At 53.4% G+C, this 18,349-nt stretch overlaps 1 protein-coding gene across 2 annotated transcripts in view; it reads right to left on the bottom strand.

Annotated features, from left to right (window-relative positions):
• Positions 1-18,349, bottom strand: part of MARCHF4 (membrane associated ring-CH-type finger 4) — an 80,509-nt gene that overhangs the window by 16,584 nt on the left and 45,576 nt on the right. For both annotated transcript variants that reach the window (XM_075933029.2, XM_075933030.2), the window contains exon 3: positions 11,324-11,516. In XM_075933029.2, the coding sequence (XP_075789144.1) occupies positions 11,324-11,516 (193 nt within the window). The remainder of the gene's footprint in view (positions 1-11,323; positions 11,517-18,349) is intronic.

Below are 18,349 nucleotides of genomic sequence, written 5' to 3'. Positions count from 1 at the left end.
ATTCCAGTTGTTTGTCTTTATTCCAGCTGCCTGGCCAGCTGGCAGGGCTTGGACCTAGTCTATGTGGCTGTGAAGGGGGTGCTAGCCCCAACCAGCTGCTCAACTGGTGTGATATAGTGACAGTACCTTGCTGGTTGCTGTGCTAGGGCTGGGGGCTGGGAGTGACCCCTACTGGCCTCTCTCTGTAAGCACTGCCCAGAGGGCCCCCATGACAGTGACCGAACCGGTTCTACCGGTTAAGGGAAGGGATGGAACAAAAGAAGGGAGTGTTGGGGGAAGGGTCAGTTGCTGGCTGGGAAACATGAAGGGAACAGCCTGAGCTGAGGGGTAGGGGTGATGGATCCCTAACCCAAGGGATCGGAGGCATCCTGGCCCTGACTCCTGTAGCCACATCATGTCTGTGCTGTGCTGTATCCTGGAGAAGCCATAAACCCCCTCTATTCTACCGGCTGGCAGAGTCTGTTCTTGCTGCTATGGGGCTGCAGCGTCGAGGAAAACTGGATTGTGCATTGGAGCCGAGGGCAGGCGTGTGGCCGGTCCCCAATGTATTTGTGTGGAGGCTGCGGCAGGAAGGCAGAAAAAGCCACTACCCCAGTGGCAGGGCAGTGCTGAATTGCTCAGAAGGTCAGAAACTCAAATGCAAGACACCCCCATGCACTAGCCCCATTCCCAAGGGCTGTGTCTACATTGGCATCCCTTTCCGGAAAAGGGATGCTAATGTAGACTTCGGAATTGCAAATTCCACGGGGGATTTAAATATCCCCCGTGGCATTTGCATTTACATGGCTGCCGCTTTTTTCCGGCTTGGGGATAAGCCGGAGAAAAGCACCAGTCTAGACGTGATTCTCCGGAAAATAAGCCCTTTTCCGGAGGATCTCTTATTCCTACTTTCAAGGGCTTATTTTCCGGAGAATCACGTCTAGACTGGCGCTTTTCTCCGGCTTATCCCGAAGCCGGAGAAAAGCGGCAGCCATGTAAATGCAAATGTAAACGCAGAATTTGCAATTCCGAAGTCTACATTAGCATCCCTTTTCTGGAAAGGGATGCCAATGTAGACGTAGCCCCCCAGTCCAGATCTTCTCCCACATGCATCACTCCTTCCAACTCCTGCCCTTGAACTGCGGTGTTCTCCCACAGCAAGAGGAAGAGATGGAGGTGCCTCAATAAAAACTCCTAACCACTCAACTTCCCTTCCCCATCTCCCTGGAGCTGGAGCAGGCAGTGGGGTAGCTACAGGAGTGCTGTCCAACTTCCCCACCAATATGGTTTCCAGACACAAAGCCCCAAGTATCTCTCTCTCAGCTTAGAGAACTTATTTCCCATTAAGGAAAACAACAGAGAAAGAACTGATGTGCCTTTTTTGGGAGAGGCAGAGGAGAGAGAGCACAGTGTGTGTGACTCGCTCCAACATTCTGCAGCTGAACGGAAACGTGGGATTATATCTGCTTCAGAGCCGGCTCTGCAATCGGTGGGGAAATGCCTCCCGTTTAAAGATGGTCTGCACACAACCACCTCCTGGCAGCTAGATCTTCCCCTCCGCCCTGTACACTCACACTCTGGGTTGAGCATCCTTCGCCCAGTTGGGCCTTAATCTCTCTCCCTGCCTGACTGCTCTATTTTGCCAAGAGGCCTAAGAATTAGATGCCCAACTGCTAGTGAGTATCCCAGCCTCATTACCCCTTCCTCCCCCCAAAACACTGGTATGCCGTAGGGCGCACATGTATTGGGCACCTTCCCTAAAATGATTTCCACGGGCTCTACTGCCTTAGTGGCTCTTCCCCAGTTTTGTTCCTGAGCGTACTTGTGTGTGGTGCCTGCAATATACAAAGACGTTCCACCTCCCTCTAACTAGGCTGGGATAGGCCACCGGGCTCACCGCACACCCCAAAACGACTCCAGTCCTGCCCTCCTTAGGCAGTACATGGCAGCACTCACAGTTAAAACAAAACCACATTAGCCTTGACAGGAAACCTTGAATTGTGACGGTCTCTAGGAAGCGCCGTTAATTACAGCCCCCATCACACTCGAAAGATCAAATGCGGTGGATCAGCTTTAATTGGCTATTGATTTCTTCTGTTCTTACCGACGGTGGTGCAGAGAGGCCGTCAGACGTCCAGGAAGCCTCCGATTATTCTCCCTGGCAGCTGGGATGAAAGGCAGCGGGCGCACGCTTCCTGATCCGTGATGGATTGCCACCGCTTGCCAGCAGAAATCATTGGCAGGATGAACGGCCGTGCGACGGAGCTGCAGAGCAGCTGTTGCTGCCACAGAGAATCCCCCCGGGGGCCCAGGGCCAGGCAAAGGGGTGAAATGTCCAAGAGCAGGATGATTTAGTGCTTATAAAAGGGGGGACTGATGGCAACGAGAGAGGGGCACTTGCACTTCTAAGCCAGAGCTCACCCACAGCTCTGCCAGTGCCCCTCAGTCACAGGATCCTAGAGCTGGAGGAGACCTCAGGAGATCGTCAAATCCAGCCCCCTCCCAAAGCAGGACCAATCCCAACTCAATCAACCCGGCCAGGGCTTTGTCAAGCTGGGATTTAAACACCTCTAGGGATGGAGACTCCACCCCCTCCCTAGGGAACCCAGCCCAGTGCTTCCCCACCCTCCTAGAAAAATAGTTTGTCCTAATCTCCAACCTAGACCTCCCCCACTGCAACTTGAGCCCATTGCTCCTTGTTCTGCCCTCTGCCCCCACTGAGAACAGCCTCTCTCCATCCTCTTTGGAACCCCCCTTCATGGAGTTGAAGGCTGCTCTCAAATCCCCCCTCACTCTTCGCTTCTGCAGACTAAACAGACCCAACTCCCTCAGCCGCTCCTCGTAGGTCATGTGCTCCAGCCCCCTCATCATTTTGGTCGCCCTCCGCTTGATCCTTTCCAATGTGCCCACATCTGTTCTATAGTGGAGGGCCCAGAACTGGACACAATATTCCAGATGTGGCCTCACCAGAGCCAAATAAAGGGGAAAGAGCCGAATAAAGGGGCTAGACCACCATGGCTAGTCTCCTTACAGCGTACAGCAGGCTAATGAACCAAACCAACCCCACCCAAGTAGGCTAATGCCACGAACAACGCATGGTCTGCTCATCAGCCCTCCCTCCCCCCACGCCACTTTCCTCTTGAGCAGCTCTGGTGACTTTCTTCCCTGGGCCGGGATGCTCTCTCGTTAGCTGGCAGCACTCTGTTGTTTAGCCGGGGACTATGGCCAGCCCTTCTGAACCCACACGCCCTTTTAATCCACAGACGCTGACGTTCCCTCTTTGCGCCTCGACCGAGCGGGAGACGAACCCTCCTGAATGGCCATTTAATTCACGGATGCATGGCTGAGTTCCAAACGGCCACTCGCTCCACTCGGCCGCCTGAGACCCGCTAGTGCCGGATGTTTGTATGTGTATCCTGAGACCATTAGAGGGAGCCAAGTCTGCTTTTAGCTGGGGCAGTACGGACTCATGCCTTTAGCCGTCGGCTCAAGCCCACTGCCCATGACCCAGGTCTGGCGGCATTACGCATGGGTATCTATCTGTAGGCACCCATGTGAATCCATCCCTAGCACTTCTGTCCAGAATGACCGCTTCTTCTCTCGTGGCCCCAGGGCCTAGACCGCCGCTAGGAACTGGCAGCATCCCCCTGTGCAGCTCCTCAGCTCTCGCTCCCTTGCTAAAACAAAGTTTATTGGCTGGGGACTGACTGGCTAAGCAGCAATTTAGCAGAAGAGGAGTTGGGGATGACAGTGGATGAGAAGTTGCAGATGAGTCAACAGGGCGCCCTTGTAGCCAAGAAGGAGAATGGCATATTAGGTTGCATTAAGAGGAGCATTGCCAGCAGATCTCGAGAAGTGATTATTCCCCTTTATTCTGCTTTGGTGAGGCCACATCTGGAGTATTGTGTCCAGTTCTGGTCCCCCCATGACAGGAAGGATGTGGGCGCATTGGAGAAAGTCCAGTGGAGGGCAACCAAAATGATGAGGGGGCTGCAGCACATGACCTATGAGGAGAGGCTGAGGGAGTTGGGCTTATTTAGTGAGGGATGGCAGAAGAGAAGAGGGAGGGGGGATTTGAGAGCAGCCTTCAACAACTTGACGGAGGGTCCCAAAGAGGATGGAGAGAGGCTGTTCTGAGAGATGGCAGAACAAGGAGCAATGGGCTCGAGTTGCAGTGGGGGAGGTCTAGGTTGGAGATTAGGACAAACTATTTCCCTAGGAGGGTGGGGAAGAACTGGAATGGGTTCCCTAGGGAGGGGGTGGAATCTCCATCCCTAGAGGTTTCTAAGTCCCAGTGTAACAAAGTCCTGGGTGGGCTGATTGAGTTGGGATTGGTCCTGCTTTGGGCAGGGGGTTGGACTCGATGACTCCTGAGGGCTCTTCCAGCCCTGGGATTCTCTGATTCTGGGATTTATTGGATAACAGTGTGATGGGAGCCCTGCATCTTTTGGTGAAATTGGACTCCAGGAGGTTGCAATCAGCCATGTCCTAGGATAGAATCAGGGTTACGCTGCTTCCTGCAGGGTCCCTTAGCAGGGAGCAGCAAGAATTTATCCCTCCTGCCACAGGAACCAAGTGCACCGTTCTCCAGCCGAGTAGCAGTGACGTGCGGGGTGGGGAGATGCCAGGGAAGGGACGGAGGATAATGGCCATTGATCCCGCACAAGCAAACAAAGGAGCATGGGGCATCGCAGTTGGATTTAAAAAAAAATTGGACGAGAAGGTTTATGGAAATTGGCGAGAAGGTCATTGCTGTTGGATCCAGATTTAACATGGGCCAGCGGAGAGGACGCTGGGACACCCCCACCCCCATTTTCTCTGGGGTTCACTGAACCGTGCCCAGCGTAAAGTGGAGGAGCTGCACCTTGCATGGGGGAACCATCGTCAGGCGGGAAGTGAAACCCCCCTGGCTCAGGGATTTCTGTCATGGTGGAATCCCTGTAGGCCCAGCAGGCACCCGGGGAAGGAATGAGCAGCCTGGGAAGCTATCCTCTGGATGTGATAGCTGGCATCGGTGGTGATGCCAAGGGCCAGGAGAAGCGGAGGAACGGAGCCCAGATCCTTAAAAACAACCAAAACTTTAGCTCCCCGTTTGTCTGCGATCGACGGGCTCGCTTTGGTCCCCGCTGACCACAGGGGGATGCGTCTCTCCCCTTGACAGAGGAGCTGATCGCTGTCCCTCCGCGTCTCAGCCTCGTCACAGCCATGGAAATCCTGCTAACGCCCTCCACCGGCCAGAGCTTTCCACTTGCATCAACAGCCAAGAAGACGCGCTAGCCAGATAGGCATAGAGAACCAGGGTTCTCATGGGTGGCGGGTGAAGGCCAAGCTAAGGAAGGCAAGGCCCAACTCCACCCCTTCTGCCTGAGGGTCGCCCCTGGAGCCAAGCCTCGCCCACCCCCAGCCCCAAACCTCCCATGCTGTGGCCCTGACCACAGTCTTCCCAGGTGGCTGGGCGTGTAGGCAATTTTGGGAACGCTGTGCCTCCCCTTGCCTGCATTACTGGCCACCCATGAGAGTTCTTTCTCCTTTCCCCCACTCTCCCAACAAGGATGGGAGGACGCCATGCTCTGGCACCGTGCTCAGCGCGTTGCTTTCCCACTTGGTCACCTTCTTTTCCTTCACTGGTCCCCTGATCCCCAGAGGGAAAGTGGAGCTCAGTGTGGGATGAGTTAAACTCGCGCCCGTTCTCCCCCAGAACATGGCCGAGAAGGGTAACGCACAGAACGGGCCCGTGTTCATCGCCGGAGGAATCCCCATGATGCCCACGGAGGGACGAGCCTGGCCCTAGTGTGGGCACGTCTGTTAGGCTGGGATATGACTAGGGAGGGCGTCGCTGGTGGGATCTAAAACGTTGACTGGGCCCTGATGCAGAGCACCGAGCCTAGATCTCCCACCCTGGTGCAGGGTTTCTTGGACTCTTCCCCCTGACTTTTCAAATCGACCCTGGCATGCGGGGTTACTCTGTCCTTCCCCTCCTCCCTCCTGGGCAGTTTTCACGGTGTTTGGACCATCACAAAAGGAGAGCAATCCATTCTGCTCAAGCCCGTTTGTCTTGAGGGATGGAGCTGGAACCCTTGAAAGGAAGTGCTGGGGAAGCTGGTGGTGACTGAGAAAGGTGGCTGAAAGTTGGAGTCCCGCCCACCCTGGTGTCAGTCACCACCAGCTTCCTGAGGGACGGAGCTGGCATCCCGTGGAACACACGGATAAGGGGAGGGGGAAGGACTGTTTTTCCTGTAGCTGCTCAGGAAAGACTCCAATGCCGCCCAGCTGATTAGCAGAGCACCCATGGCGAGTAGTTTTGTTTCTCCTGGTGGTGCACATTGACACATGCCTCGGTGCATATACAATTATTCCGCACGCATCCGGAAAAAATCTGCACCTGGGTGTGTGACGGGGCAGATGACTCTGCACTTCCCACAGGGAGGCGGCCGAGGCAGCGTGACAAGAGCCGCGGCAAAAGGGAAGGGGTGCCACTCCCGCAGCGTGTGTGCCGTGCATTGGGCTGTCCTGGCAGGAGAACGGCGTCGGCTCGCGGAGGGGGTGGGGACCCCAGAGTGGTGTCCCGCTTGCGGTGCATGTGCATGGCGCCGTGGCTCTCGCGGGAGGAGACTGCGGTGGTCCAATGAGGGGGCAGGGACCACAGGGTGGTGTGGACGGTCCCATGTCAGCGGAGGCGCCCGCACTGACACAGGGGAAGGGTGTGGCTCTGATGTGGGGAGTAGGGCATATCAGGAGCAGGGTACAAAAGGGAGAGAAGGAGAGAGCATAGAGGGGAGACGAGGGCACCTGTCGGTGGGATGGGAGAGCTGGGCTCCGCAGGGCCTGAGGGAAGTGACCCAGGGTAGGGCTGAGGTGGGTGCGTTTAGGGGTAACGCCCCACCAACCGAGCCGGGGAAGGATTCCCCGTCTTTAGGCCCTGGGTCGCGACCTGGAGTGAGGGCAGTCCCAGGCCCCCTTCCTCCGCCGTGTGTCAAGTTGGCGAGGGCGTACGCGTGAGGAGAGGGCTTCCGCTTGTACTGCGGGTATGGACTTGGGGCAGCAAGTGTTGACCCCAACCGTGTAGTGACCTGTGTAAATAACCGTGAATCTATCGAGGAACTAAAGGGGCTCCCGGAGGTCGCTGGGCGGGGAGCTAACGCCGGAGCGGGCACCGTGGGGCTCGCGGCGTTACGGGTGGAAAAGATTAGAGGGAACCGTGGGAAGGCCTGTCCCTGTGTAATCAGGCCACTTGCGCTGCACACAGGCCATTCTCCTGTTCTGCTCATCCCAGTGCATGGGGCGGGGGGAGGCTTAGAGGAGGTGGGACTGGTGGGTTTGCTGCCAGGCATGCTGCCCAGCTGTTCCATGCATTGGATGCAGGAACAACTGCAGCCTTGAGGGCTGATGGTGGCCAGCCAGATGCTGCAGCTGGCTGAGAGGAAAGTCCCACCCGTCTGTCAGAGCATAGAGGAGTCACAGGATGCGATGATTCACCTCAGCTGGAGAGAGGCGCTTTTGAGCTTTGGGCTCCTGTTTGAAGCCCTAGCAGAATCAGACAAGGCCCTTCCCTGTGACGGTAGTGGGGGAGATAGCATATAGGCCCCCTGCTCCAGCTCAGCGTCTGAGCTGTGCGTCACGCAGGAGAAAGGCCGCGCAGCCAGGAGAGTAGCGAGGCTGTGACTCCTGGCATGGAGCAACCCAGGGGTGTCCTTGTGAGCAAGCAGAGCTAAATAACCGAGAGAGAGAGATCTTGGAGTCATTGTGGAGATATTCTGAAAACATCCACTCGGTGGGCAGCGGCAGGCAAAAAAGCAAACAGCATGTTGGGAATCATTAACAAGGGGATAGAGAATATGACAGAGAACATCTTACTGCCTCTGTATAAAACCATGGTACGGCCACATCTGGAATACTGCGTACAGATGTGGTTGCCTCATCTCAAACAAGCTATATTGGCATTGGAAAAGGTTCAGAAAAGGGCAACAAAAATGATGAGGGGTTTGAAACGGGTCCCATTTAAGGAGAGATTAAAAAGACTGGGACTTTGCAGCTTAAAAAGGAGGAGACTAAGGAGGGATGTGATAGAGGTCTATAAAATCATGACCTGTGTGGAAAAAGTGAATAAGGAAAAGTTATTTTCTTATTCCCACAATATAAGAACTAGGGGTCACCCAATGAAATGAATAGGCAGCAGGTTTAAAGCAAACAAATGGAAGTTTTTCTTCACTCAGCGCACAGTCAACCTGCGGAACTCCTTGCCAGAGGATGTGGTGTAGACGAGGACTTTCACAGGGTTCAAAAAAGAGCTAGACAGATTCATGGAGGTTAGGTCCATCAATGGCTATTAGCAGGGCTCGCCAAACTGCGGCAAGCCCTGCTCGCCAGCCGCGCTGTCCGACGATCTGCGCATGTGAAGATTGCCCGAACCTGGCTCTTCCGGGTTGTAATCTACTCACCATGGGCGAGTAGATTGCATTATTTGTCGAACCCTGGCTATTAGCCAAGATGGGTAGGAATGGTGTCCCTAGCCTCTGTTTGTCTGGAAATGGGTGACAGGGGAGGGATCATGTGAGAATTACTTGTTCTGTTCCCTACCTCTGGGGCATCTGGTATTGGCCACTGTTGGCAGACAGGACACTGGGTCGGACAGACCGTTGGTCTGACCCAGTCTGGCCGTTCTCACGTTCCTAGGATATGTTCGCTGTGTGCGGTGCTGCCTCGAGGCAGGGAGAGCAGGGCTGTGGGAAAGGAGCTAGAGAGCTGAGCGATGAGTCTGGGCAATAAAAAAGCTCCCCTCCAGCTTACGCAAATTGCAGGAGGCTGGGAACGCACCCTGCCCCATCAGGGACAAGTGGCCAGCCGCACTGCAGCCGTGGGGCAGCGAGTACAGTGCGGGCTTGCCAGCTCCTCCGTGTGAAACCCTTTAGCCACGTGCCCCCAAACTGCCCTTAGCGTAAGCTTGAGGGATGAGCGCCAGTCCCCACGGCCCCTTTGCTGGTTCTACCCCTTCCCTGGGGGGTGGGGGGCGGAGTTCCACCCCCACAATGGGCCCGGTCTCTCCCACCAGCAGCTGAAGGCCGGAGAGGCAGGACCAAGCCGAGGCGGCAGAGCAGCCCCCGAGTTTTCCCTTTCTGGCAGCGGGGTGGGGAGGCAGAGCGCCGAGGGGAGGGGGCTGGAGAGTGAGGGGAGAGGCAGGGCACAGGAGCCCCCGTGGGCCTTCCTCAGCCTCACTGCTTGTGACGGGGCATCGGCCCCGCTCTGGCCCTCCAAGGGTTAACACTGGAGCGAGGCTGAGGGGCAGAGCATGACGGGCCAGCTGGGGTGGTATAAATCAGGGCTCCTGGAGGGGGAGGAAAAGGCTTTCTCACTCGCACTCCTGCCGGGGAGCAGGAGGGACCTGGCTGCCAGGGAAGCTGGAGGCTTCCTGAGACAGAGCAGGGCTGGGGAGCTCTGGCCACGAAGCTCCCAGGCTGCAGGGCCTGAGGGAACTAGGGCTCTAGAGAGGTGGCCAGGCTAGAAGAAGGCAGCAGGCCCACACCCCCTTGCCCATGCTGAGCGGCCGTGTCAGGCTGCAGCTGGGCTCTGAGGCAAGGACTCCATGATGCCTGGCAGTGGGTCCCTGAGGGGAAGACAGGTATAGGGCAGTGGGGGTTCCCTGAAGGGGAGGCCCTAGGAACATGGGGGCCCTGTGACCGGGCAGTACGAGGGGGAAAGGGCAGGAAGGGTCAGGGGACTGAAAGCAGCTGGGTACCGGGGCTGCCCAGAAGGGGGTGCTCCAGGGCTGCACCGAGCTCATTCCCTGAGCCTCCAGCAGGAGGCGCCGGGGTGATGAGTCGCACCCTGTTACGCTGCCCCTTCAAAATCCCTTCCTGGCTCTGGGCAATTGAGGCACAGCCGGCAAGCGCCCTCTGCTGGGGGTCTTGACACCTGCCCTTCTCCAGCCCAGCCAGGGAGGTGCAGCCAGGCAGGGGCCTGCTGTTCCCCTTGGTGGCTTGTCTTTGCTGCCCAAGTCAAGGAAGAAGCAGGGTCAATTCGGACCTGCAGCTCCAGGGGGCTCTGGGGCGGGCGGGCCCTGCGGGGGAACGCTAGCGCCGTGGGGGGTGTAGTACGGTCCGGGCTGCGTGGGGAGCTCTGGGCTGGTGTGAACACGAATCTTCACGGGATCCGGATTTCTCCCCCTCTCTTGCAGCCGAGGCTGGAGCACAGGTTCCCTCGCTCGCTCCCCTCCCTCCACAAACAGGACCGCGCTCATCATCTCCAGCCTTTCCCCGCAAGCCGGGTGCCCTCTCCTCCAGCTGCCAGGAGGTGGGAGACTGGCTCTGCAGCTGCAAGGCCACGACCCAGCATGTGAAGTGCCCCAAAGAGATGGCCAGGCCCAAATTTGTATGACCTGTCCCTGGCTGTGGGCATTGTGTTTTCCTCCCTGGTTATCAAGTGTAGCCCTTCATCTTTTGCAGCCATGTTTGGATTCCCGCAGGCCAGGGCTATTCTGGGTACAATGACCAGCAATCCCAAATTGGATAGGAGGGTCCTGAAATGCTTCACTTCTCCTCTCCTCCCACAAGGCTCTGGCCAGGCTGGAAGCCATGGTGAGAGCCACCCAGGGAGCCTGAGCTGCTGCAGGGAACCCTGCACCGTGGCAGTGGTAACACAGGCTGGGGGCTGCTCTAGGGCACCCGGCTCCCAGCCCAGAGCAGGTCGAGCATCTGGGGCTCCCCACGGTGGCCAGGCAACCTGGGCGATTCTTACCGTAGAATCATAGAACTGGCAGGGACCTCGAGAGGTCATCAAGTGCAGTCCCCTGCCCTCGCGGCAGGACCAAGCACTGTCTAGATCATCCCTGGTAGAATCAATAGAACCAGGGTCCAGCACCCAGGAGTCATAGGGGGCGGAGAAGGTAGGGATGGCCCTCTGGGGGCAGAATGGCAGCAGGGGATGACGCTTCTTCGGGTGTCTTGCTTTTGCCTTTTGCAGAGGGGTCCATCCCGATTCTGGGAGCGACAGGGAAGCGGTTTCCCTACCTCGTGCTAAGGGGTGTTTCTCAGCGGGCTCAGTACTCCCAGGTTCCTGGCCCAGCTGAAAAACAACACCCCGGGGTTGCTGCGTAAGCGGCCGCATTGTATAGAACTCGGCCCTCGCTGCATTTCCCCAGGGGCTGTTCCAGGTCCCACGCCCGCCCACCCCCGGAAAATACCTCGAGGTCGACGAGCTCTTCAGGAGCGGTAACGCCCCAGGGGGCTGCCTCCAAACAGAGCTGGATAGCAGCCAGGCCCGTCCTCCGCCCGCCGTCTCCTGCTCCTGCCTGAGGAGGGAGCCAGGCCGGCCGCGTGCCCTTGCCTGCGAAATTCAGCCATTCACCCACCTATACAGACAATGTCCATGAAGCCGTACATTCCATAGCAGATCTGGAAGAGCAGGTCCTGGCGCTGCCACTTGGCGGAAGGACTGAAGGTCGACCAGATGAGCCACGAGATACTGGCGATGAGGAAGAGGGAACCCAAGATGGCGGCTGCTATCTGAACCTTCTCGATGACTGTCAGAGAGATGGCCTGCCACTGCAGAGGGCCGGTGGGAGGGGAGAGAGGGGAATAGCATTTAGGGACAAAGAGAAAGGGAAGGAGGGAAGAAAACAGCAGATTAGCTTCCTGGGGAACAGCAGCATTCAACACCCATGGGGCGGCTCCCCGTTCCCAACTGCTTTACAGCTTGACAGACACAAACACCACGCACGATCACTTCACCCGCCACTGACATGCAGCCACCTCTGGGGCGGAGCACGGCACTTATCCACATTTTGGCTCTGGATGCGGAGAAGAATCTTAGAACCCTTTTGCAGCTTCAGTTGGATACAAGGAGGCAGAGGGCAAATACCCGAAGCGTACTTCAGCCAGAGGCTGTGGGTAACAGCTCTTGTTGGATCTCTTGAATTCTATGAATTCTTGACATTAGCAAGCAGTCACTATGGAGTTGCTGTCTCATGGAATACTTGCGTAAACAATAAAATCCACCATGGGCAGAGAGGGCTTCTTGCATGCACATTACATAGGGACAATGGAGAGCAGTTAACTTTAATGACTATATTCCGACTTCACAATGGATATACTAAGTCGGCTGGCTGAAGCTAGGAGAGCTAGCTTTTCCTGGTTCTTCAACACGCAGCTGAGCAATGTTCCCTCTATTTTTTTCCATCCATGTGCAGAATAAATTGTGTGTACACCAAGGCATGTGCAGATGTGCACCACTAGCAGGAACACATGTGGTGTGGGTGCTCTGCTAACCAGCTGGGAGGCATCTGAATCTCTCCTGAATGACCTCCCATGCACTCAGCTTAGAGGGAACACGGCAGTGGAGGTTTGGAGAGTGGAAAATGACTCACATCAGAGCAAAGGAACCAGGTGTGGTTGGCAGGACATATAAACGCATGAGCCAAACAAGAAGCTTGGGACAGGTCTGGGGAAATGATGTGCATGAGGATTCTGCTTAACTGTGAACAGCCCAGGCCAGAAAATCTCAGCTGGGGTGAACAGGGAGCCATGTTTCAGAAGAGATGTCAGGTAGCTGCAGAGGGAGGTTTCTGGGCAGCGCAGAGGGATCTCCCACAGCCCAGAGACCTCTCCACACTGGTGAGGAAAGAGGCAGAGAAATGCACAAAGGCATGTCTATTATTTTGTCTAGAGCCGCAGTGCTCTCATGCTGGTCTGGAAAGAGCAATCATAGAATACTAGAACTGAAAGGGATCTCGAGAGATCGAGTCCAGTCCCCTGGGCCCACGGCAGGACCATCTAGATCATCCCTCATAGATGTCTGGCTAACCTGCTCTTAAATATCTCCAGGGATGGAGATTCCACAACCTCCCCAGGCAACTTATTCCAGTGTTTAACCACCGACAGGCAGGAAGTTTTTCCTCATGTCCAACCTAAACCTCCCTTGCTGCAGTTTTAAGCCCATTGCTTCTTGTCCTATCCTCAGAGGCCAAGGAGAACAATTTTTCTCCCTCCGCCTTGTGACACCCTTATAGATACTTGAAAGCTGCTATCATGTCCCCTCTCAGTCTTCTCCTTTCCAAACTAAACAAGCCCAATTCTTTCAGCCTTCCCTCATAGGCCATGTTCTCTAGACCTTTCATCATTTTTGTTGCTCTTCTACGGATCGTCTCCAATTTCTCCACATCTTTCTTGAAATGTGGTGCCCAGAACGGGACACAATACTCCAGGGCTACGTCTACACTGGCATGATTTTCCAGAAATGCTTATAACAGAAAACGTTTCCATTATAAGCATTTTTGGAAAAAGTGCGTCTACATTGGCAAGATGCTTTTCTGGAAAAGCACTGATGATTTTACATTAGATCGTCAGTGCTTTTCCGGAGATTCAAGGGGCCAGTGTAGACAGCTGGCAAGTTATTCCGGAAAAGCGGCTGATTTTCCAGAATAAGTGGCCAGTGTAGACACAGCCCAGTTGAAGCCTAACCAGCGCAGAGTAGAGCGGAAGAATGACTTCTCGTGTCTTACTCACAACACTCTTGTTAATGTCTCCCAGAATCACGTTTGCTTTTTTTACTGCAGTGTCACACTGTCGACTCATATTTAACTTGTGGTCCACTATGACCCCTAAATCCCTTTCAGCAGGACTCCTTCCTAGACAGTCGCTTCCCATTCTGTATGTGAAACGGATTGTTTTTTCCTAAGTGGAGCACTTTGCATGTATCCTTATTAAACTTCATCCTATTTACCCCAGACCATTTCTCCAGTTTGCCTAGATCATTTTGAATGATGACCCTATCCTCCAAAGCACTTGCAACCCCTCCCAGCTTGGTATCATCTGCAAACTTCATAAGCGCACTTATTTAATAGTGTTTTAAACTCCTGTGCAAAGTCTGTGCAGTGTGTGTTACATCGGTTCACAAGCCCTTGAAGAGTTGCCCTGTGGACACCAGCAGAGATTGAATTCTGGGACAATGTTTGTTTAAGCTACAGGGAAATTCAAGGAGTCAGCAATGGTCTCAGGGGCTCTTTAGTTGATCAGCAGAGGCCTCAGCTCTCAGGAGAGGGTGCTAGACTGAGAAATGGCATCCCAAGAGCATGCCTAGAAACGCCCAGCAAGGGGCAGTGTGTGGGCGTCTCAAAGCACATGGGTTCCCACGCTCAGATCCTCTCTCAGTAGTTTGGTGAATGTCCAAGGAGGGCAGCTGACTAGAGCTATCACAAATGGAGCGCTACTAACTGCATGCCTTAGGATCACCAGTTTATACATCCTCCAGAAGCAGGCACTCTGGACGCACAGTCAACCTGCGGAACTCCTTGCCAGAGGACGCTGTGATGGCTAGGACTATAACAGAGTTTAAAAAAGAGCAAGATAATTTCATGGAGGTTAGGTCTATAAAAGGCTATTAGCTAGGGGGCAAAAAATGGTGCCCCTGGCCTCTGTTTGTCAAAGGCTGAAGAAGGATGGCAGGAGACAAATTGCTTGATCATTGTCTTCGGTCCACCCCCTCTGGGGTACCTGGTACTGGCCAATGTTGGAAGACAGGATACTGGGCTAAATGGACCTTTGGTCTGACCCAGGATGGCCATTCTTATGTTCCTGTCGCCGTGCTGGGGTAGTGCTGACTCTGGAGAGCATGCTGCCAAAGGCATCACCAGCACTGCCTCTTGCAGCCCCTCGCTATTCCTTAGGGCCCTTCCATCCAAGCAGCTGGCAAGCAGAGGCTAGGAACACCATTCCTACCCATCCTGGCTCGTCGTCATTGATGGATGTATCCTCCATGACTTTCTCTAGTTCTTTTTTGAACCCTGTTAAACTCCAGATCTTCGCCACATCCTTTGGCAAGGAGTTCCACAGGTTGACTGTGTGCTGAGTGAAGAAATACTTCCTTTTGTTGGCTTTAAACCTACTACCTATGTATTTCATTTGGTGACCCCTAGTTCTTATGTTATGGAAACAAGTAAATAACTTTTCCTTATTCATTTTCTCTACACTGGTCATGATTTTATAGACCTCTATCATATTCACCTTCATCATCTCTTTTGCAAGCTGAAAAGTCCCACTCTTATTAATCCCTCCTCATATGGCAGCTGTTCCAAACCCCTAATCATTTTTGTTGCCGTATTCTGAACTATTTCCTGTGCCAGTATATCTTTTTTTGAGATGAGGCAACCACATTTATATGCAGTATTCAAGATGTGGCCATACCATGGTTTTATATAGAGGCAATAAGATATTCTTTCTTATTCTCGATCCCTTTTTTAATGATTCCCAACATGCTGTTTGCTTTTTTGACGGCTGCTGCACTCCGAGTGGATGTTTTCAGAGAACTATCCACAGTGACTCCAAGATCTCTCTCTTGAGGGGTCACAGAAATTTACTTCCCATCATTTCGCATGTGTAGCTGGGATTATGTTTCCTGTTGTGCAGTTCTTTGCATTTATCAGCATTACAATTCATTTGCCATTTTATTGCCTATTCGCCTAGTTTTGTGAGATCCTATTGAAATTCTTCACTGTCTGCTTTGGCCTTAACTATCCTGAGCAGTTTAGTATCATCTGCACATTTTGCCACTTCCCTGTTTGCTCCTTTCTCTTGGTATGCAGTGGTAACTGCTACGGTCAGTCGTGTGGCTGGTCGCTCCTTGGGCCATGCTGTCTTTGCCAGCCATCTCTTACTGCATCAGTTCATTCTCAAAGGGAGACTATGACCTGGCTTTACACCATCCACCTAGCAAACTGTTAAGCCTGGAACAGCAATAGCTCTTTTTCCAAGATGAAAAATTAAAGAAAATCTGGCAATACAACTTGACAAAGCCCTGGCTGGGTTGATTTAGTTGGGATTGGTCCTGCCTTGGGCAGGGGGCTGGACTTGGTGGCCTTCTGAGGTCCCTTCCAGCTCTATGATTCTCTGAACTCTAACTGCAAACATCCAGCCCTCAGCTGTTGATTGACAAAAACACAGAGGCGGTGCCTCTGTCACGTTAGATAGTAATTAGCTCTGAATCAATCAAACAACCCCAACACACGGCTCCTGTGATCTGTTTCTCAAGTGTCTAGTTCAAATCCTGCTCACATCAGTGAGGAACAAAACGTGGTGTGACAATTCCAGAGCCACCTGCCAGAATTCACCGTTGTCCCTGTTCTGTGATGAGCAGCCCCTTGGGAACGCACCGTGACCGCAAAGAGAAAGCTCAGATCCTTCTGCCATAGCAGCTGGAGGAGAGTCCCCACTAGTAAGATGTCGGACAGCCTTTTGGGCAGTTCCGATTCCATCCAGTAGAAGGCAGCAGTGACGCAGACACACACTACTTGGAATAGCTGCGTTATTTCTGCCGGCTAGTAGGAAATTAATCGGTGGGTTTTAACCTATGGCTCCCTCACAAGTAATTAGTTTGCTGGCAGTCTCAGCAGAGGCCAAGGACTCAATGAGCCTGGCGAATGAACCGCTGACCTAAGAGAGAGGCTCAATCTCACATTATTATGCCCTTGAGATTTATTCTTTAAAACTCCAAAAAATTTCCCCGCTCTCCCAAACAGCCTCTTTACCTGTGACTCACATCAGATCAATGACGTATCCGAGTTAAAACTTACCAGGGACCACTGAATCTCTTCTGGCTACAAGATCTACATTTCTGAATAGCCCTTGTTTTGTGTGTATGGAGATAAATCCCCAAACCCTCAATTTAACGTCACTCTAGCATTCAGATTAGAACATCAAGCACTCAAAAATCAAGGTGGGGAAACTAGGCAGAGAGGAAGGCTGTCGGAGAAAAAATAAACGGCATTAACCTTCCCAGTTTATAATGACTGTCGTGTCCTAAGCAGCCAGTCAGATATACTAGAATTGCCCCTCTAGTAAGTATCAGAGGGGTAGCCGTGTTAGTCTGAATCTGCAAAAGCGGCGAGGAGTCCTGTGGCACCTTATAGACTAACCGAAGTGTTAGAGCATAAGCTTTCGTGGGCAAAGACCCGCTTCGTTAGATGTAGGTGACGAAGTGGGTCTTTGCCCACGAAAACTTATGCTCCAACACTTCGGTTAGTCTATAAGGTGCCACAGGACTCCTCGTCGTCCTCTAGTAAGGGACAGCCTACACTGGCCACTGATCTAGAATCTAGCTTCCCGTTGAGTAAAGCTCTTCAGATGACTCCAGGGATCCAACTCGGGAAGAGCAGACCTCTGAGCTCTGCTGTGAGAGACAGCATCCCGTATAGGGCTCTTTGTAAGGCCCTTGCGAACTCCCCATTCACTGTTTTTCACAGGATGCTAAGGCACAATTATACAGTGGACGGTCAAAGTGCCACGCTCTCTGGAAAACCCACTTTTCTCCTTCAAACCGTTCCTCAAAAGCCACCTCTTTCAAACACCATTCCAGTACATCAAAGTGGAAGATTTGCTCAGTGTTACTCAGGTCCTTAACTCAATTAATTTTTGTTTTTCTTCATTTAAATCAGTGCTCTGGGGTGAGGCTGGGGATGCGGGGTTCAGTATGCAGGCTGCCCTGGGGAGAGAGGACACCTCCAGCTCTGGGACAGACAGACATACAGCCTCTCTCAAATATATAGTAGGTAGCTGTCCCTTTCTCCGGCCCTGCCTCCGACTGGTCCAATGGGGTTGTAGCTGTCCTAGTCCCCATCTCTGGCTCCTTGCTGCCTCCTTGTGGTCATTATACAGTATAACTGACCTTGCTAGCAGAGGCCTCCTTTTCCTTTTTTTGAGAAACAATCCCATTCCGGGCACATCCCATTGTCCGGGCATGCCCAAATCCTGACCTTGCTTTAACTTATGATAAGAGGAAGCTGCCTGCCAAATTTGGTGGTCCTAGCTCTTACCGTTTAGGAGGAGTTCTTGAATGGTCAAAGACAGACGGACACATTCCCTAACTCACAGACGGATGAACTCTCTCATTCCACGAGGAGTACAGCTAGTTCGGATTAGGAAGCCTAATCCGAACTAGCTACTCTGTGCCGCGTATAGCCGCGCGGCACGGGGTTCGAACTGCCGGCATTTAAAAATGGCGCCGGCCGGCTTTATGCAAATGAAGCCCGGGAAATTCAAATCCCAGGCTTCATTTGCAAGTGCCGTATGCCTACATTACCCTCCTAGTTCGAATTAGGAAGGTAGTGTAGACATACCCCTAGATAGTAATGCAAAGTGCTGACTGAGTTTTCCTCTTAATATTCGTTCCGTTATTTTACCATAATGACCAACCCTTCAACTGCAAAATATCTCTGGGTATGTCTATACTAGCCCCCTAGTTCGAACTAGGGAGGCTAAAGTAGGCATTCAAAATTGCAAATCAAGCAATTTAAATATCCCGCGCTTGATTTGCATCTTCCCGGCCGGTTGCCATTTTTGAAATTTACAAGTCTGGACTAACTGCCCGCGTCTACACGCGGCAGGGA

Source organism: Pelodiscus sinensis, chromosome 7, assembly GCF_052426305.1.
Source record: "Pelodiscus sinensis isolate ZL-2025 chromosome 7, ASM5242630v1, whole genome shotgun sequence".
Classification (NCBI taxonomy): domain Eukaryota; kingdom Metazoa; phylum Chordata; order Testudines; family Trionychidae; genus Pelodiscus; species Pelodiscus sinensis.
This window is presented reverse-complemented; position numbering and strand designations above follow the sequence as displayed.